We start from the raw sequence: 27,964 nt of genomic DNA on the forward strand, positions 1-27,964 counted from the left end.
ACATAACTATGGTTAGGAAAATACACTCAAGGGTTAATAATGCAATTTAGTTTAATAGTTTAACACCTTACATTTTTGACAAAGGCTTGTACATAGTTTAGGTAAATAAAAAACCCAGGATATGTGATCTGGTCTGATTTTACATCTATAACAAACGTACAAAAGCTCTTCATGCACTACAGTAGATAGAAAGCATGAAAAAAATTACCTTTGGTTTAAATTGACAGAATAATACAAGTATTGCACTGTAAAAAGCTTCAAACACGGTGCAACCAAACAAAATGTTTCAGTGCCAGCTTACAAAAAGTTATTTAGCTAGTGTGATTTTCTTTTTAGGGGAGGAAAAGGTGTATATACACAATTATTAAACAATTCCTTAAACTACCTGGATGAAATTAATATTGTATTTCAGCTTGTTAGCTACACAATCAAGATTCAATAAATCTAACTGAACCTGTCTTTACAACACATCAGAAAAACTTAACATACCGAAATCAAAAGCATTATGAGTTTTAACTGACCTGTCAGTTTGTTCTGTAAAAAGGATTTAAAGTTCCAGCCCTTACGTCAATCAACCCCTAAATAGCAGCAACATTAAGATGTGTTGCAAGATCCTAATTATCTATTCTTTAGGTTACTAGTAGCATTGAGTTTGTGTTTCCACAAACACTAAAAGTTCTACTAGCTATACTGCTCAACAACATGAGATAATGCAGGATGTATCAGTTTGGCATGCTATGACAGGTACTGCTGCTGAGAGAAGCCCTTTAATAAAGGAAGAAGCTGGAAAAGTGTATACAAAATTCCTGTGACAATCTCAGTGTTCAACTTAAGAAATATCTACTTAAGGCAGAAACACAGTGTTATCTATATTTTAATCCTAGCTTTGTTTATCCAATACCAATATCTAATATTAAGACAGGAGTGATGTTCCATCTTTTAGCGGTATATCTTGAAACGGTTCAACTGATATATGTAGCCCCTTCTTGTCTAACAAAACAACATGGTAAGAGCGTACAGGAATTTCAAGTCAATCACAATATGCAATATATCTCAGGACAACAATTACATCATTAGAAGATATTCTTTTAATACTTAACTGTTTTGCACTCATGCTCAAGAACACTGCCCAACATAGGCACTGACATTTACTGTCTTTTCTAGTGTGAAATCTTTATTCCTGAACATTTGCTAACGTATTCTGAGTAACAACAGCATCTTCATGTAATGTCAAGTCATCTAATGTCATTACCACTACTGACACCTGTTTGCCTCTATCTTTCAACCAACTTGGTTTAAAAAGATTCATTAAAAATGGCGCTTACAAAGGCGCTTACAATGTGGAAACATCTCTTTAAAAATAGGAAGAGCTCAACAAACTCTACACAATACTGGAGTTTCCAGCCTCTGTTCAAACCTTTTACAAAATGACAATATTTTACAAAATGACAATATTTTACATCCAACAATAAAGTTGTGTCTAATACTATTCCAACTAATTGGTTAGGAAGACAATTCAGCAGTGTTTAATGGTTCAACATAAATATAGTTGCAACTTGATTCTCAGTTGACAATGATTGTCACAGCCAAGTTAAGTATTGAACATAAGCTATTCACACACAAATAACTAATGTTATACAATTAATTTCTGCCCTAAAGGGATTTTTATCCCTCAGATCTTTGGCCTCCTATTAGAACACCACCACCCTCTCGCACAGAAGTATTAGGTTCCTGTATTCAGTCAAGTTACATTGAAATAGAACCACAAAAGACCAGCAGAAAGGAGGGAGGAGCAAAAGAGACTGAATACCTCTCAAACTAATGCAATCTTAGCAATCTCCAAGGTAAAAAATAAGTCTGCTTTCATATTTTTGTACCAGGTGATAAAACTATCTTGATAGCCATTTCTAGGCACATCTAGCAGGATATTCTCCTGCAGAAGCCCTAATAAGTGAACAAAAGCAGTGCCAGAGTACAGTCATGGGGTTTGTCCCAGAGAAATGTCCTGACAGATCAGCCTTCACCAACCTGGTGCCCTCCAGCTGTTGTAGTATAAAATCTGGAGGGAACCAGGTTGGCAGAGGCTGCTTGGATAGAATGTGCCCATTCACAGGGCAAGCTTCCACAACTGTTGCTTTGCACAATTACATTTATACCTACAAACATAGGGAAAAAACAAATTTGAAAGGGGGTGGATGCATGACGAAGGCTGCTTCCACAGTTTTGTGAAATATCTGCAGGTTTCTCATTGCTCACATAGTCCAAATAGATGAAGCCTCACTGATAATAAATCTGTTCTAAAGTTACTCTTGACTCTTCTCTGTGTCTGCAAATTTACAACTCAAATGCCAGATGATTTCTATTCCTTTTTATGTCAACTATAAAGGGTAATTAATTTCATAAAAACTTGATTGAATAAGGAACAGGAATTTCTACATCTTCCTTTATTCTAGGTTTGTTGCTTACCAGGATTTTCCTGATAGTATCAATACATAGAATTTTAAGTGATTATGTCAATGCAAACATTTGATTTTCTCAAGCAGATAAGGAGCACAACCCACCTGGAAATTCTCCAGCACAGGGCCTTCTGAATTAATGTGAGTTGGATAAAAGCATATGCAAATATTAAATTCATATGCATTTTTAAGGGAATTTTAAAAAACGACAATTCTGTGTTGTACTAATTTTGATATTCTATCTATAAAAGCTATTTAACGATGTCTTACAACTCAACAGACACAATCCCAGGAAACTTAACACACAAGCCCCTTTACTGGGAAATCTATTCATTTTAATGGGGTCTGTGAATTCCCCCCTCCAGCAGTAGCCTTCCAGAAGGAATAATAAACATACAGTAAAAGAGCAGAAGTATTGTCTGCATGAAAATACATACCATATAAATGTATTATCAAACTTATGTATTTAGAGATATGTATGACTAATCTTCTTGGGTACACAATCTGCTGAGAAGTTCCCCTTTCACAAACCCTATTGAAGTGAATGAGAGCTATGCAGGAACAGTACTTAGCTCTTGGCACAGCTCCCATTCAACTAAATGGGTTCTGTGTGGATAACATTCCTATAGATTGTTCACGGTATCATTTGTTCCGAAATCATATTAAAGCTACTCCAACAGTACACAAACCTTTAAAAATTACACAGAACCAGAAATTGTGGTCAAGGTAAACAGAGAATACTGGCCATGATAAGCAACAAACCTGGAAGTGTCAACATTAAGGGAAAGAAATCCATTAACAAAATCAAACATGCATATATAAAAGTGTACATATAAACACAAATACTAAACTCCTAAAGGCTTAAACTGCATAGGTAAAAATAAAAACAATTATGTGCAACATTTTTCCTCTTAAAGCACAAAAAGAAAGAACCTTGTCTTAAAGTAGTATTTACTAAAAAATGGATTTACCAATCAATAGAGAGAACTCCCAAGATTTTGGCTTGCTGATCATGATTGGCAGACCTGAAATGTATATGCAAATTAAATATACGATCATGCAATTAAGTTTTCTGCTAGCCAACCTCACCATTTTTCCAAAAGTGCTCTTTTTACAAAATAATCTGCCATAGTTTTTGTAGCTCAGCTAATGAGTTCTTTAAGCATTCACCATACTAAGAGGTGCAGGTAAACAAGACAGATTCTTCTGGAAGCCATTGGAGCAGTATCATTCCCAATTCTAAGATTCCATTTATATAACCCTTTGTTCAACAATCATAGAAAGTCAGGAGTGGGCCAAGCTGTGCTACATTTACTGAATTGTATTAGCTCCCTGACTACGCAATCTGTCTTCAGAAAGGCCCCATACAGCTGAGGATTCTGAATACCAGAACCACATGAGCAGGCCCAGTCACTCCATCCTTCCCAATTACTGGGTGGGAAGTCTTATCTATACTGCAATGGTTTAGAACTGCACAACAGGAAAGTGGTTCCACATTGTGGCAAGTGTGTATAAAAAAGATCAAAGAAAGGAGGTCTAGACTATGCAATCAGGAAGATACCACATTCAAATAAATCCTGACTCACATCTGACTTTTTCCTAGTAGTAAAGGGGAAAAGAGGAGCACAGCATGTCTTGAGACTCATACCAGGCTGAAATGTCTTCCCGGAATGTAATGAGTGGACAGACCCAAAGAGTGGGTTCAGTCAACTGGTAACATCTCCTGCTCCAGTCCTATGGAAATAAACAGGACTCTGCAAAACCACAACAGTGCTTTTGCACACTTCTATTAATTTTTACAGAGTTTGTGCAGGAGAAACTCTCAGTGGATTGTTCCCCAAGACTACATTCCTAAACCTACTAACTTGTGAATAGTTCTGTTGTAAGTCAACAGAAATACTCAAGTGATTCCAGGACTCTATCCCAAGGAGTTATGCCAATTTAACAAGCCACAGCGTTACATATCCTATTTGCCCTCTCTAATCAAAGAGATACTAACTTAATTAATTCAACATTTCACCAAATATCAGAAAAACACAACCAACTTTAAAAGTCTAAGCAAACTGAGCTTGAGCAAAGATTCTACAAGAACTGTACCTAAGCTCTAGATCTTACAGAGGAAGAATAAACTGTCATTAAACCAGTTTGGTTAATCTTGCCCCTTTGTTGCTTTCTCAAGATAGTACACATTTACCAAATGACGATTCAGGTGCTTACTGTATTCACCTTCTTTCTTAAATGAACGATCACAGAATATACACACATAGTTCTCCTTTGTGGCCTTGGCTTCTGCCACTTCTTGGGATGGTTTCTGATTTTTCTCCTGTGCTGTTCGAGCACCATTTAATCCAGAATCATCACTGCCTTCTGAAATGTTGTCACTGATATCACTGCCATCGTGACTGTGTATGCCTTCATCCTCCTCCATTTCCTGATTTTCATTTACTACTGTGCCATTGGGTGATGCTGAAACCAGGTCTACTTTAGTGCTCTGCTCAAGTTTTTCTGGCAACTGTGGTGGAAAAGCTTCTCTTGGGTCTTCAGTCTGCAATTCTTTTGTAGAATTGGCATCTTCTGGATGGGGATTATGCACAGTTCCTATCTCACACACTTGTATTGGCTCAATTTCTTGTACTGAATCAGGATTAGTCACCATTTCAATTGCACAAGTTTGTGTAGTTTGAATATTTTGGGACAAATCTGGTAAAGCATCTTTTAGTATACCTGTCTCTTTTTCCAAGGTAGTATTTGAGTTCTTAGAGCTGATCCCAGGCAAGACTAACAGTTCAATTCCAATTCTATTATGAGGAAGAGCTTTTTCAGTCTCCTCTTCTGCCCTGGGTATTTCTTGGTCTTTCACCTCTAGCTCCATGTCTATGGCCTCATGTTGTGTAGCCTGGGGCTCTTGATCTTGCATGTTCTCCACAGCAACAGACTGGGTCTCTCCAACACTGAGGTTATCAATAAATTCAAGTTCACTGCAAGGAGTATCAGTTGTCTTACTTTCCTCCTCTTGTATAAGAGTAGTTTCTTTAAGGAGAGGCTCCTCATCTATGATCTTCTCATTAGTGATCTTCTCACAATCAAGCTTTTTGTTGTTCTTTCCAGTCTTATTCTTCAGATATTTCTTTTTCTTGTTTTTCTTAAGGCCAAAATTTTGCTTTTTGGTGACTTCTAATTTGCTTTCACCCTTTTGAGAGTCCTGACATTTGGGGGACTTTTTCTCAGTTTTTGTTTTCTTTTTCTTTTTCACTATTACATCAGTGTCTGTTGCAAAACCTTTTGTCAAAGGAACAGAGTTGGCCTCTGCTTTTCTCTTTGCTTTCTTTATTTTACCAGTCATTTTCTCCATTTTTACATTTGCCTCCTTGCTTTCAGCAACTGTTTTGCGACTTCGGGTTTTCACATGGCCTTTACCAACACTGCCAGTTGCTTTCGTTTCTTTTGATAGGTTCTCTTCTTTTACAGCTCTCTCACTTTTCTTTTCCGTCAACTCCTTCTTTGCTTGTTCTTGTTCCACTTTATTATGATCACCATTAACATTTACAGAAGTATTCACTTCATTCTTTTTCGTCCGTAGTCTCACTTTTGAGACATCCATTGTGATGTCACAACAGTCAGGATGCCTGGATTTGATGTGATACTGCAAATTACATTTTTTGGATGCAGCATACTCACAGACTGGACAAAGGAACTGCCGTGGGCTGACATGGAGCTCAACATGTTTCTTGAAGTTGCTTCGGTCAGCTGTTTTGTAGTCACAGTGGGGGCAGGCCAGTGGTTTGGGCCCATCATGAACCTGCCTTGCATGCCGAGTTACTTCATGCTGATTTGATGCCACATAGCTGCACTGTTCACATTTAAATGGCTTCTCACCTGAAGCAAGGAAGGGAGAATTTACTAGTGGTTACATTACAAACAACTTATCTACATAGCTACAGATTTATAGTTGCACATGCTTATTTTTTATTTTAAAAACTGATTTTGCAATTACCACAGTCACAAAAGACAACAAAATACCAAAAGAAAGAAACAAAAACAAACATGCAAGCAATAACTAATCCACATATTCCATTTATGATAAATACATACCAGGAGAGATCACTCTATAGTAATATTAGCAATTGGAATCCAAACCAAACTGGTCCATTGAAGGCAGTGTAGAAAAATGGAAATTACATATGAATAGTAGTCTTACACAAATATTACACAATACCCACATAACCCAGAAGCAATTATCTTCTCAGAAAGATAACACATTTCTGCAGTGCTACCACTCCATCCCCCACCCCAGACATAATACATAGTTCCAGGACACTGTTTGGGTGATCACCAACCTCACTTGAACAGTAAATGTGGGTGTATACTAACAAAAACAGAAGTCAGCCATATTAATCTTTATTGCAGCAATCAACTTCACTTATGTTTTTAAATGCTTGCAGTATTATCTAGTTAAACTATTTAAGACCTATCCAAACAAGCAGCACCTGGTAAACATTTTTAGACTTAGTATTATTTTACTTTGTTAAAATGCTCCGCAAGCACAGTTTCCTAACTCACATTTGCTGAACTGACTTTGCAATGTTCACTAAATTTCAGAAAGAAAGACGAGTGGTATTATCCCAAGGCATATGTCTTTTTCATTTCAAGAACAAGGAAAAATGCTATGATCTTCTTTGTTGCCTTAATACCAGTTACTGAGCAAGTGCATCTCCTAATGAACAATCAAGGCTGAATTAGAGGTCTTAACATCTCATTGAAGATCAACAAATAAAACCAAATGGCAACAATAGGATACTAATTAGATTCACAGAGGTTTTAAAACTGAATAGCTGGTTCAAATGTTACTAAGGCCTTACACATGAAGGAAAAACATATAGAAGTCATGTGGACAAGTAGGCCCCAAAACAAAATGCTGCAGTGCGGAATCTTCCAATTCACCCATGCCCTCTTCCACTCTCCATTCCATCCCTAAACTGTTTTTCTGTTCTTCACCCACAACAGTACATCAGCATTCTGTGACCAATGAGTATGTTCAGTCTTCACCGGGCTACTTTTGGGGCTTCCCTACTTTTGGGTTTTTTAACCAAATAATGTTTATACTACTACAAAGTTTGGGTTTTCCCCAAGCCTGCCAATAGCTCCCTCTTTGCATGGATACTGCTGTTTTGGCTACATAAGCAGTAACACACCTGAACATAGGAAATAGAGAAAATATGCTAGACTGTTCATATCACCAAATGAAGAATCCAGTTTTATAGAATTTTAATAAAACACAATTTGATTGTTAAATTGAAATTTAATTTGCAAAATCCATTACTTATTCAAAAACCTATGCAACTTCATGTAACGTTCAGTTTGAAGAGCAAACCTCACATTACCCTACAGCTGCATTAACTGCAGCTCCAATAGCCTTTGTCCTTGGCCAAGCACCTACAGGAGGGGTGCTTTAAAGTAGGAAAAGAGCAGAGATTAAGGGAGTGCGTATTCCTTCCACTGACAGCCCTCTTCCTCCTGAACCTTTAAATGTGCAAGCCTAGTTGCTTTTCCACCATCACTGTTTTGGAACCATATTTACCCTTGCAGAACACAAGCCTGGAAGCCTGTGGGAATAAAATTGGCTTGGGTAAGGGCAATAGCAGCTGGTGAAGCAGCGTGGGTGGGGCACCGCAGCTCTCCCAGCTTCCAAACATGGCAGGAGGGGGCAAGCAGCAGAGAGCTCAGCACAGTGCAGTAGTGGCACCAATATGTTGCTCCTGCTGCTGCACTGTGCCAAGCTCCCCACGTATTTCCATACCCTCTCTGTTAGATGCAGTGCCCCATGTTCAGAAGCTGAGATAGCAACAGTGCTCCATCCACCACCTCACTGGCCGCTACTGGGAGATGTAGAAGCTTCAGAGAAAACAGGATGTTAAGGAAAAGGTTCTGTACTTGACTTCTTCTATGCCTCAAAATATCCACCTCTGTGGACTCTTTAGAAAGGAGAAGAGGCTACCAACACTTCATTACATGCAACTGCAGCATATGTGGTTTGCCCTAATAAGGCAAAAAGACCATATGTTTTTGTAAATAATCTCATAATTCCAATCTTATATTACTTCCGAATTTGTATGGTGATGGTGGTGGTGGGGAAGTAATTTGTTCCACAAGTTCAACTCCTAACACTGTAATCACTGCAGCTATTATATCTTTGGTTGAACAGCACTACCCTACACATACTGCAGTGACATTTAACTGTTTAATTCAAAACATAGGCCAGAATCAAAAGGAGCATGTACACAGGGCTCAAAAGAGCATGCACAGTTCTTTCCACATCCCCTAATTTTCCCCTCAAGTTTTCCTTACAGTAACTGCCCTCTCCTTCCAGTCTAAACTATTCTTTCAATCCCCAAGTTCAAAAAAGTTTGGAGACTGAACCAAGAGTCCTCAGAGCAAACAGTGAGGTTCATTGGCATTCTGTAATTTAGGTAGCTTGCTTCTAATATTTTGTAAGAAACCCGTATACAACAGTAGATTGCAAATGAAAGGCTATGCAGGTCCAATTGCAAAGGGTGAAAGACAAGCAATGAAGCAAGCAACTAGGTAAGATGATGTTACACCAGCAACTACTGCCTTTATACTGAAATCACTTTCAGGTGATCACAGCTTAGCTTAATAATACAAGATATGACTATACCTTTTGGTGTGTACATACTTTCCCATTTCGTCTAAATCATGAAGATATAGTTAATGACTATGGAACAACCAGGGTATTAAGCCAACTTCAAACCATGGCTTAATAACCTGCCTTGTTTCAAAACCACTAACCATAGCTTCCTGGTTTGGACAAAATGGGAAGCTATTGCTAACAGGAGACTTCCTGCTCTGTTTGCTTAGTCATGCAAAGGGGCTTGTGAGCATGGTCAAAAGACACATTCAAACTTCAATTCAATACGTTGAGATATGACTGTCCAAACCCACACACTGTCTTTCTAGTTGTTTTTAGGAAGCCTTTAAATAAGATGGTATCTTATGGGATCCATAAATTCCAGTTTCACACATACTCTTACAATCTGTACTTTTCAAACAGCTTAAAATAATCTGGGATATTTGAGGCTGAACTTTTTTTCTTTTGGGGGAGGGAAGAAAGCAGGATTGAGAGTTTATTTTAAATAATGGAGTTTGAAAATTCTAGGGGAATAGCTTCTAAATGGAAGGCTCAGGAATAATTTCAGGTGCAGGCATAGAATGTATACCTTCCCCCCACCCACTTTAGATGCTAGCCTCAGTTTTATCATCCAAAGAGGGGAAAATGCTTACCAAATATAAATATGTTTTAAGAAGGTGAATTAAGCAAGAACAGGGTTTGGGAAAACATCCTCCCACTTAGCACAGGTTGAATTTTATAATGTAATGGATGAGTTCTAACTTCTGCTAACTTGCACAAGAGGAACTCTGCTGGTGCAACTGAAGTTCCAGTTTCTCTTCTCCACCCTCTGTCCTTGCCCACCAAAATCTTCTCTTGAGGGTCTGCTAACCCTCCTGAGCAGATTTGAGGAGCACATGGGAGCTGGAAGGGAGGCCAGAAAAACCCTGTCAGCCAAAAAGACACCCACTTGCACTACTTTGGCTCTCACCCAATGAAAGTATGCTGGGTTTGCCTGATCAAGGTTCGCAAAAAAACCCTCAAGAATTACTAAAACCTACCTTACCTTCCTGGTAATACTAGTTGATGTGTAACTACCACTAAACTTATTTAATACATGTCATGGATTAGGAATACAAGGCATGCAGCCAACCAAGGCTTCTTTCTTGATCACTGTAGCCCCACACTGTTATCAACTAGCAACTCACTATCACAGAGTGAAACCTTTAAAGGCCATATATAGACTACAAATTTTATACTAGCTATCCCTGCACTGACATATTAGACATTTAACAAATAAGGCCACCATCTTAATCACTGTGGCTGACATGAATTGCCTTTTTACCAACCTGAGTGAGTACGCATGTGCCTGGTTAAATGAGTCTTCTGAGAGCTTGAATAAGGACACATGGAACATTGATAGGGACGTTCTCCTATGAAAAAACAAAACACAAAATAAGATGTTCATAGAAGATCACACTATGTGCATAGACAAGAACACAAAAAACCAAGCTGGACAATTTTATAAGAAGAGTGGCAGAAAAATATTGTTTCATGTTAGAACTGGACTAAGAACTTTTCTTTAAGCATTGTCTCCTACCAGTTTAATATTTCTGGATAAATACTTCAAATTAGCAATGGAAAGATCTGCCAATTTCAGTTCTCTCAATTTCTCATTTTTCCAATCTTAAATTTGGTTCTCCACATTTCTGCAGCAATTTGCAATTTTTTTAAAAAATCCTCATGAAAATCCTCAGCATTTTAGTGTGCTTTCCATATATTTCTGTATGCAGTTTTGACTAATCCAGACATTATTGCAAGCAATCTCATACTAGAAAGCATTTTTATATGTTATTTTCACTATTCATTTTATGCACATTTTCCCCTTAATGCATACATTTTTGTAAAAATTTAGATGGAGAACTACATTGCAAAATTTGAATAAGTACGAATTTTGAAGGATGGCTGTGTTTCGGTTCTATATAGTTTCAGAAAGTGCAAATTTGACACATTCTGCTTTTATTGCAAAAGGAATCTAATTTTCCCCCATCCCTACTTAAAATATAAATTGTCCCTAAAATACCGTATATTCCGGCATATAAGACGACTTTTTAACCCTGGAAAATCTTCTCCAAAGTCGGGGGTCGTCTTATACGCCGGGTGTGGTCTTATTAGGGTTGCCATATTGCCCGGCTAGCCGGGTTTTACCCGGATTCTAAGCATGCCACCCGGCGCCCGGCTAGCCCCTTAGGTGGCCCAGATTCTCAGCTTTCATTTTAAAAAAAAAAAAAGTTTCTAGGTGGTGCGGTTCTCGAGATATATATAAAAACGTCAGGTACCCCCCCCGGTTAAATCTTTTTTTAAACTACTGTATAGCACTTCGTAGCTTTAACCCCGCCCGTTCAGGATTGCAGCCAATCAGTGAAGTGTTTGTTTGGTGGCAGTGTCTGCAAAACCTCATTACGAGGCCAGAAAATGGTGGTTTCCCCTCCTGTTTATCTGAAAATCTCATAAATTGGGTAGGTATATACATTTCAGTTTTTCCCCCTGTTGTGTGTAGGAGTCAGATCCTGGGCAGTGTTTTGAAAACCTTCCCAATAGTTGCTTTTGGGGGTAAAAACAGTGCTAATCCCATATGTCCAGAGTAAATCCTATTGAATTCACCAGGAATTACTTTTGAGTAGACATGATTATGAATGTGCTGAAAATCAATGGGACTTTGGAGTGAATGTAAAAAAGAATTGTGTTTGTATTCTCTTTCTGCCCCCCCCAGTCCTATTTTAAAGTAAATAGGCAGGGCTTACTTAAGTATTGCAGTTTTTATTCTGTAGGAAACTAATACTGATTTTTAAAAAACTAATACTGATTTTTCTGCAATGACCAATTGGTTTGACAATAAACTATTATATGGGCTGCATGTATTTATACATCTGCAGTGTGTGCGTGTGTGTATGGAGTCTTTCCAACACCCCTGTGAGGTAGGGTTGCAAACCAAGGCAGCTCACAACAAGAAATAAAGCCATTTAAAATCCAATAACCATAAAAACAAGTATAAACAGTTGCAAAACAGTGTAAAGTGGCATGATTCGGAATTTTGGGTTGTGTGAATGAAGTTGCTTATCACTTGAGGTTGCATTTCTGTCCCTGTTTGAGTAAGCCCCATTGAATACGCTGGGACTTGCTTCTGAATAAATAAATTTAGGATTGCACTATAAATATCTTTACAGTTTGTGTAAATAATAAATATATTTGATAGTTATGCTTATATAAATATTTCTTCATTTATCATATTTTTGGTTTTTGGTTAGGAATCCTGACTGGTTGTGAGATGCTTAGTTTTTTGCCTTATAGGAATCTTGTTGTGGTTGGTATGGTATTACATTTAGGAAAGTGTTACTGCCTTCTGTATTTTTTTTTCCTATTTGCATTTCACTTATCTTTAACCTCACTCCATTACAGCCATAGAAGCAACAGCAGCATATGCAAGATTAACTCCCATTAGTGATAAGAACAAGAATTTATAATTATTATTTCAATTAAAACAAGAGGCTTATCAATACTTTGAAGAGGACCAGATATTTATTTTCTTTCTGAGCCCAGGACTGGGTCTTTCATGATGCCCGGTGTGTGTGTGTGGGGGGAGGAGCAGGAGAGTAGTCGATAAGACAGACATCCTGGCATTGATAATCGAATTAGCAAGGTATGTGTGGGGTTGTTGTACACTTCCAGGCTCAGTTTCATTTTGAGTATGGAGGTGGAACCTGTGTAGATGTGGTTATCAAAGGGAGAAGAAATTTTGAGTTAAGCAAAGCTCTGCTTTTTGTTTGATTAAGCAGGGGTAGTCTTATACGGCGAGTATATCCCAAACTCTATATTTTAACTGGAAAAGTTGGGGTCGTCTTATACGCCCAGTCGTCTTATACGCCGGAATATACGGTAGCTAGTATTTTTCCCCTAAAAATTAATCTGTGGGGATGTATGGATGTGTGGTTGTGGGGGAATTGTAATGACCTTTAATTTTAATTTTAATTTAATTTAGCAGTGTTAGAGGCGGGTCTCCGGCTTATTATTGTTTTAGGGTGGGTGGCCTGTCTGATTGGCAAACAGGGACAGGGGCATGTGCAAGTCAGGGGGGGATGTGACAGGGAGGGTGAGGGGCCAAACTATAGAAAGAGTGGGTGGCAGACGCTGGAATGGTACTGTTGGCAGACCATGCCAGATAAGGGGAACACGGGATAGATGTGTAATACCCATCCCATGTTCCGGGTCTGTTCAGAACCAGACGACAACTGGGGGATGCAGGATTCCTACCGACCTTCGATTGTTGTTGTGTAATGCCAGGTCTGTAGTACAAAAAACATCGCATATCCATGATATAATCTTGGATAGGCAAGCAGACCTGGCATGTATTACGGAGACCTGGCTGGATGAGGCCTCGGCTCCCATTCTTGAGGGCATGTGTCCGCCGGGTTTCCGTTATGCACAACCACCGAGGGCGGGAAGGGGGTGTGGCAGTCATCTATCGGGAGTCTCTAGTTTTTACCAGACCTCCTCTTCATAGGACTAAGTTTGTTGACTGCATGTATTGGAGGTTGGGCCCGAAGGGCAGTTTGGGGATCCTGCTTGTGTACCGCCCACCCCGCTGCACAGCAGACTCCCTGGCCGAGGTGCTAGAGGTGGTCTCGGCTGTACGTGCGTTGTCCCCAGAGCTGTTAATTCTCGGGGACTTCAACGTACATGCTGAGGCCACTCTCGCAGGAGCCCCTCAGGATTTCCTGGAAACCATGGCTTCCTGGGAACTGCACCTTAGTAATATTGGGCCCACCCATGTAGCCGGTCATGCTCTCGACCTTATATTTGTCCTGAGAGGGGAGGGAAGTGTTCTGAAGTTGGGGGTAGCTTCTTCCACCTCTGTGTCATGGTCAGACCACTATCTGGTAAATATAGACTTCTCGATACCACACACCCTCCGTAGGGGAAAAGGACCTATTAGAATGGTCCGCCCCAGACGCCTAATGGATCCTGACTGCGCTTGGGGAATTGGAACCTGCTGAAGGCCGCACGGTCGATACCCTGGTGATGGAGTGGAATGAGGGGATCACCAGGGCTCTGGACCGCGTGGCGCCGAAACGTCCTCTCCCCCTGAATAGAACTCAGTTAGCACCATGGTATACTCCACGGTTGTGAAATCTGAGACAGGAGGTGAGACGACTAGAATGCCGGTGGCAGAAATCCCGTTCCGAAGATGTCCGGACACAGGTTAGAGCAGCAGTAACTGCCTACCAAGTGGCAATAAAGGCAGAAAAGAAGAGGTTCTTTGCTGCCTCTATTGCGTCCGCAGAGTGCTGTCCCAGGAGGTTGTTCCAAGTGGTCCGAAGCCTGGTCGGTCCAGTTGCTCAGGAACCCTTGGAACAGTCTAAGGCCTCCTGTGACAAATTAGCAAAGCACTTTGCCGACAAAATCGAACATTTACGGAGCTCGATTCCGTACGCCGTGGATACAGTAAATGAAACAGAGTTGGCCAGTTGCAACCCGGTCAAATGGGATCGGTTTCGACCTCTTCCTTCTGAGGATGTGGACAAGGTGCTCTCGACTGTGAAGCCTACCACCTGTCTAACTGATCCTTGTCCATCGTGGCTCCTTGTGAGCTGCAAAGAGAAACTGGGCGAGGGGATTAAGGCGGTGGTCAATGCATCCTTGGAGGAGGGTGTAATGCCATTAGCACTCAAGGAGGCAATTGTAAAGCCCATCTTAAAGAAGTCCTCCTTGGATCCCCAAGTTTTGAATAACTTTCGCCCAATTTCGAATCTACCATTCCTGGGCAAGATCATTGAGCGAGTGGTGGCTAATCAGTTGTCGACACACTTAGATGAATTATTTGGATCCATACCAATCGGGTTTCAGGACTGGACATGGAACTGAAACAGCATTGGTCACTCTGGTTGATGATATGAGGAGGGCATTAGATAGGGGAGAATTCACCTTTCTTGTCCTCCTCGATCTCTAAGCGGCTTTTGATACTGTCGACCACAGTATCCTTTTACATCGCCTGGAGGAATCGGGAATAGGAGGCACTGTACTACGGTGGTTCCATTCCTTTCTTTCCGATAGGCATCAACAGGTAGCATTGGGGGAGGAAGTTTCAGACCCTTGGCCTCTCAATTGTGGTGTGCCACAGGGCTCTATCCTCTCTCCCATGCTATTTAATATCTATATGAAGCCACTGGGGACAATCATCAGGAGATTTGGGCTGCAGTGTCACCAATATACGGATGACACTCAGCTCTATCTCTCGTTTAAATCTTCACCAGAGTCAGCTGTGGAGACCATGTCCAAGTGCCTGGAATCTGTGAGTGGATGGATGGGAAGGAACAGCTGAAGTTGAATCCTGATAAGACTGAGGTGCTACTCGTGGGAGACAAGGGAAGGTTGGGAGATGTTGACCTGATGTTCGATGGGGTGAAATTGCCCCTGAAGGACCGGGTCCGCAGCCTTGGGGTTGTTCTTGATTCCAAGCTGTCCATGGAGGCTCAGATTTCGGCAGTGAGCCGGGCAGCTTGGTATCAATTACACCTCATTCATAGACTGCAGCCCTACCTTCCTGCTCATCAGCTCCCACTGGTGGTACATGCCCTGGTCACCTCTCGGTTGGATTACTGTAATGCGCTCTACGTGGGGTTACCCTTGAAAACGGTCCGGAAATTACAACTTATACAAAATGCTGCGGCTCGACTACTTACAAATTGTCGCCGCCGGGAACACATCACTCCAGTGTTGTTCGACCTACACTGGCTTCCAGTTATTTTCCGGGCCCAATTCAAGGTGTTGGTATTAACCTTTAAATCCCTATACGGTCTCGGCCCAGTTTACCTGATGGAGCGCCTCCAGCGCCACCAACAATGCCGCCCAACAAGATCAGCCACACAGGACCTTCTCTCAATCCCGCCAACTAAAACAGCTAGGTTGGCGGGGACAAGAGAGAGGGCATTTTCAGTGGCGGCCCCCACTCTCTGGAACTCCCTCCCGTATGACCTTCAGCATGCCCCTTCCCTGAATGTATTCCGCCAAGCTTTGAAGACCTGGCTCTTCAGACAGGCCTTTGGGACTTCCGGGGAGGGTTAAATTTTTACGACAAATAGCCTACTACTCTGTACTGGAATTGTTTTATTGTTTCATTGTTATATTGTATTTTATGATGTATTTTATTATGATGTAATGTATTGTTGTTAAATTGTACGTCGCCTAGAGTGGCCATTGGCCAGATAGGCGACCCACAAATTAAATTATTATTATTATTATTATTATTATTATTATTAATCCTCCTGCTCTCTAAAAATGGCTGCTGTCAGGTATATACTACCAAGTGAAACCAAGGTATTTTCTTTGCAGCTTTTTCCCTTTAACAAAAAAAAAGCCTGAGGGTTACTATCTTACTGTTTGCAGTGTCAAAGTGATTTACATGTATTACACCTGTAAACCTTATAAGAATCCTAGAAACAAAGCTATTTTTATTATTCCCATATTTCTGATATTGTTGTTGAGATATAGTGACTTGCCTAAAGCTGCCTTGTAATGCTGGCTGAGTCAAGATTTAAATCAGGGAATTCCTACTTCACATTCTTAACTAGACATCCACAAATCTAATCACCAGGAGCAAGAGCCCCGATCTTCCTGCAGAGACACCCCAGCAGTCTCCCATAGGCTCTCTTACTTGTGAGGCAGAAAATAAGAAACAGTAGAGTTCTCTCCCATTGTTTCCAGCATTCTCCAAACTGATGCATAAATTATAAAATAATAATAATAATAATAATAATAATAATAATAATAATAATAATAATAATAATAATAATTTAATTTATGTGTCGCCTATCTGGCCAATGGCCACTCTAGGCGACGTACAAATCAGTTGCAGTAAATGCAGCACAATAAAATACACATAAAATACAATATAACAAGGAAACTATAAATAGGAATGGTAACAGTTCAGAGTAATAGGCAGTTAGTCCTGAAAATTAACCCTCCCCAGAAGTCCCAAAGGCCTGTCTGAAAAGCCAGGTCTTCAAGGCTTTGCGGAATACATTCAGGGAAGGGGCATGCCGAAGATCGTACGGAAGGGAGTTCCAGAGAGTGGGGGCCACCACTGAAAATGCCCTCTCTCTAGTCCCCACCAACCTAGCTGTTTTAGTTGGTGGGACTGAGAGAAGGCCCTGAGTGGCTGATCTTGTCGGGCGGCATAATTGGTGACGCTGGAGGCGCTCCATCAGGTAAACTGAAAGTTTTCTTTCAAGTCCTCTAGCAAGGTCAAAGGGTTTAGAACAGTGGTTCTCAAACGTTTTTGGTTCGCAGCGCACTGTAAAACATATAAATATTTTCTGGCGCACTTCGTGTACGAAATTAAAAATATATTAATATATTTTAAACTATGAATAAAAATATACTATAGAAAACTATTACTTACCCTATACAAATGGGTTTCTTCTCATTTTTAAAATACACTTTCATAGTATTTGAGGCACACCTAGCCACCTCTTAGGGCGCACCAGTGTGTCTGGGTGCACCGTTTGAGAATCACTGGTTTAGAAGAAAGACTGAATTCTCTCTCACTTGTGCTGAAGCATGATAAAGGTAAGGTGGGGTTGCCAGTTTTTAGGCAAAAATTGCCTGGCCTTGGTGAACAAACCAAAACGTTTAGCCACCAGCTGCTCTCCTCTTCGGGTAAGCCCCTCCTTTCCCAAAGAAAGGCCAGCAGGGAGAGAAATGTGCCAGCTTAGGCATAACTGCCTGCAAGTACCTAACCCTCATCAACATTTGTCTTTCCTGCTTCAGAGGCCAGTAGTTTGGCCCTTCTTTGACAGCGATTCTCCAGGCACCCTGGCCACACACCTATCAAAAAATCCCCAGCCTTCCTTCCAACTTTGGAGCTACAATGCTTGCCCAACCTTTGCAGCTTTGAAATTGGAAGGAAGCCTGGTTGTTCATCACACTTGCCAGAGAATGGCACCACACTCACCATGGTGAACAGAATTTTAGAAGCCTGGTAAAAAAAAGATTAGGAGTGTCTCGTACTGTTTCTTACTTTCTCCAAACTTCAGTGCAAATGAGAGCAAACTGCTTTTTCTCCAAGCCCTCTACACATACCAAAGCACCCAGGACTGGGTTGGCGTGATGGGTGAGGACAAGAACAAATAGGGCCAGCTAGTAAGTCAAGCCAGTATTTGTAGACCCCTGTTCTTAGCCTCTATGCTAGCCATGTCCCGTTCACCCCAAACTATAAAGTCAACTAAGGTTATTCTGGAATATACAGATTCTAAATTTCAGTGTCCATCATAAAAGAGGTACTGAAAAGCAAGATTAATTTTGTAGCAGTTGACTGCAGGTAGGCTGCACTGCACTGAAAACTAAGGATACTATCTAGACAAACTTACAATTCCTATTTTCAATGGGAGACAGTTAAGCATGTACTTCAGACTAAAATGTAGTTACCTTTGGTTGGATTGTGCCCTGCCTAACTCAATGGTCTCCGAGTGGTGGGTCAGGGCCCACTACCAGGCTGCAGCCTAAGCTAAGATAGATCACAACAGCAGCACTAATTTATTGTAAAAATTGTAAACTGAAAATGTTATTTACTTTATATGAAAAAACAATAAAACTTTTTTTTAAAAATTAAGAAGCATGTCCCGAAATGAATTTTTGTGTTAAAGATGGGTCCCAGAGATTACTGCCCTCACTAGTTTAATTCTAGTTGCTTTTTCAAAGCACACAATATTCAGCATGCTTCAATATTCAGAGTAAATATATGACTACTTGAGGCTGCATACATAAAAAGTCATGTCAAAATCAAGAATGCTTTCCACTCCAGAAGCTGCTGCGGAACAACTAGACTGGAACAATTTTTGCTACTCAAATTAGAAATTTGAAACAAATTTTAAAGTGCCAGCAATTTAAAACAAATCACAAAACCTGAATTGTTCATGACTACTGTTTCCAATGTGAATTGAGCAGTATCCCCACACATATGCTCCATAGTATAAAAACACTCCTAAAAACCCACCAGGGTTACTTAAAAATCCCTTTTGCTAAAATACACTTTTTTATATACAGTCTGCATCAGTTTCATAACAGTAGCAAAGCAGCCAAGTGCCTATCCCTATTGTTTATGCCTGGGGTCTCCAACGTTTCTGAGCCTGAGGGCACAGTTGAAAATCTAAGAAACTGTTGAAAAAAATGGAAATGGACTACCTTCAAGTCGATCCCAATTTAGAGCGACCCTATGAATAGGCTTTTCATGGTAAGCGGTATTCAGAGGAGGTTTATGACTAGCCTGGCTCTTTGCCCTTAACAAATATTTTATACACAGAAATGTACAGGTGAAACTTTTCATGGCAACAACATCACCTCCTTATTTCTAAAATAACGGGGCAGCTATAGAATTCAAAAGCTATCAACTCTACTCTCCACTCCAAGCAAATCTTAGATGGGGAGGAAGATGGCTTTCCTGCAGCTCCCACTGAATTCTATCTGCCACTTCTCATAGCAAGATGGGCAGTTTCTCATCACATTAAATAATTTACTATAACTTCCTAACTGATAAAAATATAATTTGCTCCTTCTGTATATAAAACTGTCTGCCATCTTGAAAAGCCTCTCAGCCTGAATTATGACCATTTTGTCTGTTCTATTAATGCAAAGTCTGAACAAAAATGGTAAGGGAATGCAGGTTGACAGGGCATACAATATGAAGCTGAAATTCCTATGACCTGCAACTTGTTGTCTGTAACTTGTGCTGGCCTGAATTATCTTCTTCCACAGAACACTATTTCATCCAATAGTAGATAGAAATCCCTACCCACAAATTTTTCATACTCTACTGTTATATCCCAATTCTATAATTACACTTAAATTTGCCATGTCACAGTTGTTAGTATCAAAGCCCTATCCTCTGCTTGGCAAATGAAGCACAGCCACCCAGCTTCCTTACTTGCCATAAAGAACCTTCCTAAAAAGCACAGAGCTGCAGAAATAAAGAGTCAAACAGCCATTGGGTGCCACTTCTGTGAGCAAAGCTGGGCCAGTCACAACCAGTATCTGTGCCGTACTTTTATACCAATTTGGGGGAGGAAGTAATCACCAGCACAGCAGCACCAATGCATCAACATTGAGACTTTGCAAGAGAAACACCAGCTGTGTAGCAGTGATTATAATTTATATAATCAGTATATGTGGTACCAAGGAAGTTAAATGAAAATTTCAAGGGATGCAAATTTTCAAAGGATGCAAGGGCAATTTAGGTTTTGTTTCAGTTGGGGATGAGGACTAGGAGATTAGGCCAAAAGGCTTCATAGAAAAGATGAGGTTTGGGGGATGCTCTTCATATAGTGGTTAATGTGTAACTACCATTAACCACTAATGTTCCACCACTATTAGGGTCCCTTAAGCCCAGTCTCAAGAGCTGCAACAAATTTTAAATGATCCCAACTACCTTTGTCACCTTTTTCTCAGATAAATTGTTTCTGACTGCATTTCAAAATTAAAATTAGTTTTAAAAGCCAAGTCTACTTCTAGTGATTTCTGGCAATTTTATTTTTTCCTGTTCTGCATTTCTTAAAAAAAATAACTTTGACCCAAATGTTTATGAAGGTTTTATAAAAAAAGAGAAAAAGGCTGAGCACAGAGAAACAAATTAGCTGACTCTCTGCAAAGTATTTTCAAAAGCACAAATCATAATTGTTCCCTTATTAGGGCTAATTTTCAAAATATAAACATGTACTTGACTGGATAATTTTTTCAAGTTGAGGCTATCTGTAATGTAACAAAATGCAGCTGTACTTTCTAATGAGAGTGAACACTTGAGCAAAAATAAAACAGCACTAACTGGTAGAGCCTCCACATCTATTGTTCTAAGATGTCTATAGTGTTTGCATTACTACAATTACCACAAAATAAGCAAGATCCACAACAGAATGTTGTTATCAACCCTCAGTAACCATGCTCAGGTCTAAATTGTTTGTGTTAGTGTGAAAGGTAAAGAGGTGTTTCCTTTTATAAACACAAGTTAAAATTAGAGTTTAACTTTGCTATACACTCTAGTTAATTAAGGAGGAAAACCTATAAGAACATGAAATGCTTTGCTTAGACCAACCAAAGGCTCAACTAGTCAAGGATTCTTTTGCAAACACTAACTAGCTGGACACTTCTGAAAGCTCACAAACAGGGCACAATGGCAATAGTCAACCCACTATTTGTCTTCAGCATCTGGTACGCAAAATATGAACAGAAGGATCATATTTAGCTACCGTGGCTGTTGACAAATCTATCCTTCTCAAATAGGGCTCATTCTCTTTAAAAACCATCAAAATCTGCAAAACTCCCCTCCTCCACAGCAAATAAAATTCAATTAGTCCATATTAACAATAACATGCAACACAACACTGTCAGTACACACAAGCCAATCACTTATTTAAATTCAGAAAATGTTCGTTTAAAACATGGTTTGTAATACAATGGTGAACAAGTACAAATATAATCAAATCCAGCACAAGCAAGCCCACTGCTAGTCTAAAACAGCAAAGAAACAGACAGTACTCACCTGTATGAGTTCGAATATGTTGAACATAGTTGTTCTTCCTGTCTGAGAAGTAGGAGCATTGTGAGCATGTGTACACTTTACGTGGAAAATGGTTTCTTAAATGCTTCTTCCAGTGGTATTCGCTGACAGTTGTATATGTACAGATGGTGCATTTGTAGACCCTCTCATTTTCTCCAGCTTTGTTGTGGTGTTTCAAGTGAGCCAGATAGTGATCATACCTGTTAGTGTTGTAGCCACAGCGAACACATCTTATGGGTCCCTTGGAGAAATCAACCTCCTCTGTCGTGCCAGAGGCAGTTTCTTTAATCTGGCCATGCTTCTCAGCTTTTTCTTCTACAATGAATCTCTTGGCACTGTGTACCCGAATATGATTTACAAACTCCGTCTCTGACTCTGCCTCATACTGACATGGCTTACAACGAAATGGTTTGTTCTTCAAGCTCTTACATCTGTCATCTGCACTCTCTGGAGCATATGGCACTTCCAAGGGGAAGCCCTGGTCTTGGCTACAACTATAAGGAATAGAAGGCTCCGTCAGTCCTGCCATTTCCACATTACGTACCTCAGGAACTCTAAGGGATCCCAGATTCATATCTTCCAGACTTCTATGGTCAGTCTCCATGGCCTGTGCTTCATCTATTCCTTCTCCATCACTGTCTGAAAAGTTGGCATTGCCTACAGTTGTCAGTTCAGCCATCTGCCTCTCTTCACCAACCATATAATCACAACAGTTGCCATTAACTTCTCCTGTCAGGGCCACGTTTGCCAGCATAATAAGCTGCGGAGCTGCTAGCTCAGCTTTGGAAAGTTCAGGAAAGTCATACATGTCATTTGACAAAGCCATGCCAAGGTTGGTATTGCCAGGAAACAGGCCACTGCCACCAGACTGTCCCAGCACTTGCATTGCCATTATAAAATTTCTGTTAAAAGAAAAAGAAAATATTGTTTAACTGAGAACACAGCAGATAACAATGACAATTTAATCATCATGATACTAAACTTGATCAAGAGAAATTGTAGTCAAATACTGCCAAAATTCCACCAAGTTTGTTAGCTTTTTAACTGCATCATGAGTTCACATCTTATAGCAAAGGCAGAACTGGAGGCTCAATGCACCCTGATCTGCAAGAGTCAGTGTCCTTCTCTCCTAGGGGACTTCCAGGCAAGGACTTTATATTTCAAACAAGTTGTTCAGATCCAATTTTTCCTGTGTGTGTGATTGGCATGTTAGATTCCACACATTCCAATTTTCAGTTACACTGCTACTCCACTACTTGCTATCCACTGTTACCCTTATTTATCACGTTTCACAATTGGCAAAATGGAGGCTTGTGCTTTTGGGGATGGGGCCATGGGGGGGATATTGATTTCAATATTTGTTGTTTTAATACTTTAATACTTATATCTTGCAAATTATATTTAGCTTTATTGATCACTATTTGATTTGGCGGGGCAAATGGCAACATCCAAAAATATTAGGAATGTCTAATTCCTGTTAACAGTACAATCACACATTCCCTTGATTCCCCAAAACTTGCAGCAGTAATGAAATAGTGAAATTATGACAAAGATGTCTTGTGTAAGACTACAGTTGTTTTTTTAAAGAGCAATCTTGGAGGTAATCTCCCACATTTATTGTGAGATCTTGAGAGAATAGCTTCTTTGAACTTGGCTGTTGAAATTCAAACATGCCTTCAGCATGCAATAGGTGGAAACAGGTGCTTTTCATTTGGTATAGGGGGGCTGCTGGGAAAAAATGAGTATGGTTCTGCTCAACTGAGGAACAAATGGTGATAGAGACCATCCAATGAAACATCATCACACATGATAACCCTCCTAACAAAAAGTGTACTAATGAGCTTCCACACCAGTGGTGACTGTGGATACACAATGGCTTACTTTTACTTATTAGATTTCTTGCAGTAAGAGAAAATCTATACGTAAAAAATATATAGCTGCCGTTTCTATGAAAACAACATAATGCAGACACTGCAAAAACTTGCTTGAATGCACAAGCAGCACCAATTCCACTATAAACTCCATCCGGAAGCCACCCTACACCCAAGTGCACTTCAATACCCCATATCCTGTACTATAGCCATATTTTAATTCTATTAATTATCAGCAATTGGCTATAATTTATTTGGAATTTGTTTCATTAAAAAAGATGCAGGGCAGACAGATTGTAATCTATATTACAGAACCCTCTGTTACAATTCTTGAAATCGATGCTTTAAATAATTGGTAACTGAGTGACAAGTCAAATGACCAACCATAACAGCATTTTAAAATGTGCCTATGATATAAAGGATTAAATTATTTGAAAATCACACTATATATCTTGAAGTGAAAGACTGATACAAGAATATTTTAGTTAAATGTTAACAGTTGTAGGTGAAACAATACTTTGCCTTTTGAAGAATATTAAAAGTTTTAGATTTAGAATGTAAATGCCTCAGGAAGATATTCATAAATGAAATGAATGTTGCGATTAATCTGCATGGTCACAAATGGTTCAATAATGCAGTAGAAAGGCTGGTCACTCTCGATGCAGCAATAATTAGTTGCCACTGCTCCTTTTCTTAAGACCCACCCAATTTTCAGCACCCAATTCTGAGAAAAGGAGCAATTAATCAGTGGTGACCTGGATTAAAGATACTTTAACTGTCCAGTACACTTTATTTCTCAACATTAAGATCTTCGAAGCCACAGCACCAGACACTTGTTACAGTTAGTTATAATACAATGCTGCAGGACAGAGAAGCCCTTACCAAGCAAAGAGGTAAGTGGGCCTCTTACTACAATGTGCAGAAGGGTGGGGGAATGAACAGAGAACCCAAAAGGTCATGGCTGAGCAGAAGTTGCAAAGCAGGGCTGAGCATGTAGGTATATATCCACATACAAACAGGGGGCGTCACATAGAGAACATCTGCTGCTGGTGTCAAAGTGGTATCTCTGCACAGCTGGCTGTGTACATTAATGGAAATAAATTGCCAATTCCCAGATGACAGTCTCTCAATGCAAAAACTTCTCTCCCTAGTTTTAGCATCACAATTATCAATGTGGACAAATGTGGATTGCCTTTCATGAACATGCACTTATTCTTGGAAAAGGCATGCTTTTACCACAGACTACCCTCATTGCCCAAATAAAGAGATTATTAAAGTGCATTAAAGACTAAATAGTTTGTGTTAACTAATCAGGCATATATCATTGCAAGTCAAGATTCTTATGATGCTTCGTAAAGTTAAAAGCATTTAGAACTGCTCTGCAGTATCAGAACAAAGAGTTCATCTAAATCATGCATCCAACAGTGCCCAGGGAGAAATTTGTTGGAAGCTCAGAAGCAAGGTATGAAAGCAATAGCCAATAACTATTGACATTTCATTCCTGTTGATATTTATTTGTTCATTAATTCCAGTTATTTATTAGCTGCCTTTCAGGGCCAAGATGTCACAAAGCAATGTGCAGACTGAAAGAGAACCTCGGGAAGAATATGAAGCACTGAGAGGATTCAGACAAATAGATGCCTGAGAGATATGGAATTAGATCACCAAAATTCTCTTAAGGAAAGGCAATATTAAAAGGATACATTGTTAAGGCCTTCTTGAATGCCAGAATTGAAGGGGCCAAACAAATGCTATCTGGAAGAGAATTCCACTACTGTGGGGCCACCACAGAGAAGGTCCCATCTTGTGTGCTCACCGATCTATCCAATTTCGCTGGCAGGCACACAAGCAGGACCTCAGACAAAGATCTTCAATTACGAGAAGGGTCATAATCAGGTGCAGGCTGTTCTTTTTGTAATTCGGTCCTGAACCATTTAGGGCTTTAACAGCAGTGTTCTGAACTGGGCCTGGAAATGCACTAGTAGCCAGTCAATTAGTGCAAAAACTGTGTCACATGTTCAGATTTGAATAACCACTGCATAAAATCTGCTTGTAGTACACTATTCACAACACTGGCTTGGGCCTTACTTCCTGTTGTGGTACTTAACAGTTTAATCATTTAAAAAACCTTTTCAGAAGTCAAACCACTTAAAACCTATCCAGATGTTCTTATTCTGGAGTAGCTACCAACACCATTAAAGTAAAATGCAAAGCAGTGAAGTTCCTCAGGATAAGGTGTCATATAATCATACATGCTTTTTGAGTTATTTCAGAGTTTATACTTCCAGATCAGATATGATTCATAGCAAAATAGGAGTGATTGTCAGTGATATACATTATTGTGTTATCCAGGATTTATTTCAAATCTGAAAACACACACCATGACTTTCTCTGCTTTCTTCTCTTCAACTAAGGTACTGAAGAAAAGCTCAAACACACACAAGTTCCTCAATAAAATAAGTGCATTGGGCAGGTTATTTGGGCTTGAAATTAGTCAAACAGCAACGTGGGGGTTTTGCTTAAATAAAATGCTAGTCTCATTTTTTGTCCTAAACGCGAATAAGCTCAATAACCTACATACACACAGTTGAATTCCCAATCAAGGCGGAAAATAAAGAGAACTAGTTCAGTTTTAAAGTCTGGAAGCTTTCAAATGCCAAAGGAGGTCTTTTACTAAGCCAACAACCTTTTGATCCTATACACACGTTTACTCAGAAATTAAGTCCCTGAGTTCTTACTTCCAAGTAAGTATGCAAAGGAATTGCGATCCTGAGGCCACAGATTATCGCTGAAAAGCTTACAAAGGAAAAAGTCCGTTACTAAATGTGTGTGTACCATCAGCCCAACCACCATCGACTTCTCCTGCTGCTGTTGCATTCCAGAAATAGGCATTCGGCCATTTTCTCAAATACCAAGAAGCACAAAGCAGCTCTCTTTACAAAACTCTTTGCCTGCAGCACACACACACACAAACTCACCGAAGTCGGTGCTTCTGCTGCTCAAGGTCTTCGCCTCGTCAATCCACTTTGCCTCCCTTTTCTTCACCACCACCCCAAAAAAGTTACAACTCTCCAACATCTCCCCCCCCCAAAAAAGTTTCTTCCCAAGGGCGAAGATTTGCCCAACTTCCTCCCACATACACAGCCTCCCCCCCCCCGCCAAGGCGGCAGCGAAAGAGGGGTGGGACTTTTTGTTTCTCTCTTGAGACAGCTCCCCAATTCAGGAAAGCGCCGTGTGTGAGAGAGAGAAACTGCTGCCTGGCTGTTTCTGCAATCTCTCTTCTCGCCCCCCCCCCGCAATAATACACATAACCCTTCCCGCACATACACGCCTAGTTCGGAGCCATGAGTCTTCCTCAACCGTTCCCTTCCCCCTCGACACACACACAGGGGGTGGGGGCGGAGAAAGAGAAGGAAGCTGGTGGGCTCCCACTCACTAGGGAGAAGAATGGGTATGGGTGTTATCGAGGGGGGGGAGAAAGAGAAGAGTCTCCGAGTTTCCCCTTCCAAGGAAAAAGTGGTGGGGGAAGAGGGACTCGAGGCCCACTCACACCTCTGACCCGCTTGTAGGGAGTCGTCGGGAAATGCCTGAGCCTTGCTCAGCCCCATCCATCCATCCACCCACCCGTCGAGCCCAAGGTCACTACACACACACACAAAACCACTCTCCAACTCACGGCGATGGGGCCCAAAAGTGGGGAGGGCGAGAAATCGCTGTCCAGCTCCAACCAGGGCGGTTGCTGCTGCTGCTGCCGCCGCCACCGCCACCGCGGCCTCCTCTGCAGCTCTCAGCCCGGGCGACGGCGACGAAGGCGGCTCCTCCCCACCAAGCTTCCCGTCTTCCTTCCTGCCACAGAGGGCTAACGGCCGTTGATGGCGGGGAAGGAAGTGGGTCTCCCCGGCGAAAGGGCGACTTTTCCTCAGGGGCTCCTCCGGCGGCTTCCTTCCTGAGAGGCCCCTAAGCTAGCTAGCTAGCCAGCCCGCCCGCCGTCCCCGCCTGCCTGCCTGCCTGCCTTCCCCCACTCACTCACTCACTCACTCACTCCACCCCCTCCGCCGCCGTCCCATGCGCAGCAGCAGCAGCAGCAGCCGCCTTCAGATCAGCCCTGGACAGCGCCACAAGCTCGCTCGCTCGCGTTTCCCTCCCACCACCAAGACAGAACCCCGGCGCGGGACACTCACCCCCTCTCCTCCGAGGCCGCCCGCCCAGGGGCCCCTCGCACAACAGGAGTCAAGGGCTGGCGGGGAGACGACAACGAAGAGTCACTTCAGGGCGGCAGCGCGCGGCGGCGGCGGCGCACATTCCAGCGCTCCCCGAGCGCGTGGCAGCAGCAACGGCGAGAGAGCAGGGGGCCCGCCCTACCCAATCCAACGATTGCCCCGCCCTCTTTTCTTCATGGCGTCCCCTC

General features: G+C 41.0%; 1 protein-coding gene across 3 annotated transcripts; it reads right to left on the minus strand.

Moving 5' to 3' along the window:
* Positions 1-33: 33 nt before the first annotated feature.
* Positions 34-27,927, minus strand: REST (RE1 silencing transcription factor). 3 transcript variants are annotated; one of them, XM_061635178.1, is made up of 4 exons: positions 27,738-27,927; positions 21,668-22,587; positions 10,431-10,514; positions 34-6,332 (listed from the first exon to the last, which is right to left on the minus strand). In XM_061635178.1, the coding sequence occupies exons 2-4, from the start codon at positions 22,575-22,577 to the stop codon at positions 4,606-4,608; spliced, it is 2,721 nt and encodes a 906-aa protein (XP_061491162.1). In that variant the 5' UTR covers positions 22,578-22,587; positions 27,738-27,927; the 3' UTR covers positions 34-4,605. The 3 variants fall into 3 exon arrangements, with proteins under 3 accessions (XP_061491162.1, XP_061491180.1, XP_061491171.1); XM_061635196.1 differs by lacking the exon at positions 27,738-27,927 and adding an exon at positions 27,233-27,499; XM_061635187.1 differs by lacking the exon at positions 27,738-27,927 and adding an exon at positions 26,535-26,630.
* Between the last annotated feature and the right edge of the window lie 37 nt (positions 27,928-27,964).

Source organism: Rhineura floridana, chromosome 1 (genome assembly GCF_030035675.1).
Source record: "Rhineura floridana isolate rRhiFlo1 chromosome 1, rRhiFlo1.hap2, whole genome shotgun sequence".
Taxonomy (NCBI): Eukaryota; Metazoa; Chordata; class Lepidosauria; order Squamata; family Rhineuridae; genus Rhineura; species Rhineura floridana.

Bases quoted from the DNA above. Each gene is read 5' to 3' on its own strand.
- REST (XM_061635178.1), bottom strand. From the start codon at position 22,577: ATGGCAATGCAAGTGCTGGGACAGTCTGGTGGCAGTGGCCTGTTTCCT. The intron at 10,515-21,667 runs GTGAGTACTGTC...GTTTTTTCATAG, and splicing joins ACATATTCGAACTCATACAG to GAGAACGTCCCTATCAATGT. The intron at 6,333-10,430 runs GTTGGTAAAAAG...TCCTTGCTTCAG, and splicing joins GCACATGCGTACTCACTCAG to GTGAGAAGCCATTTAAATGT.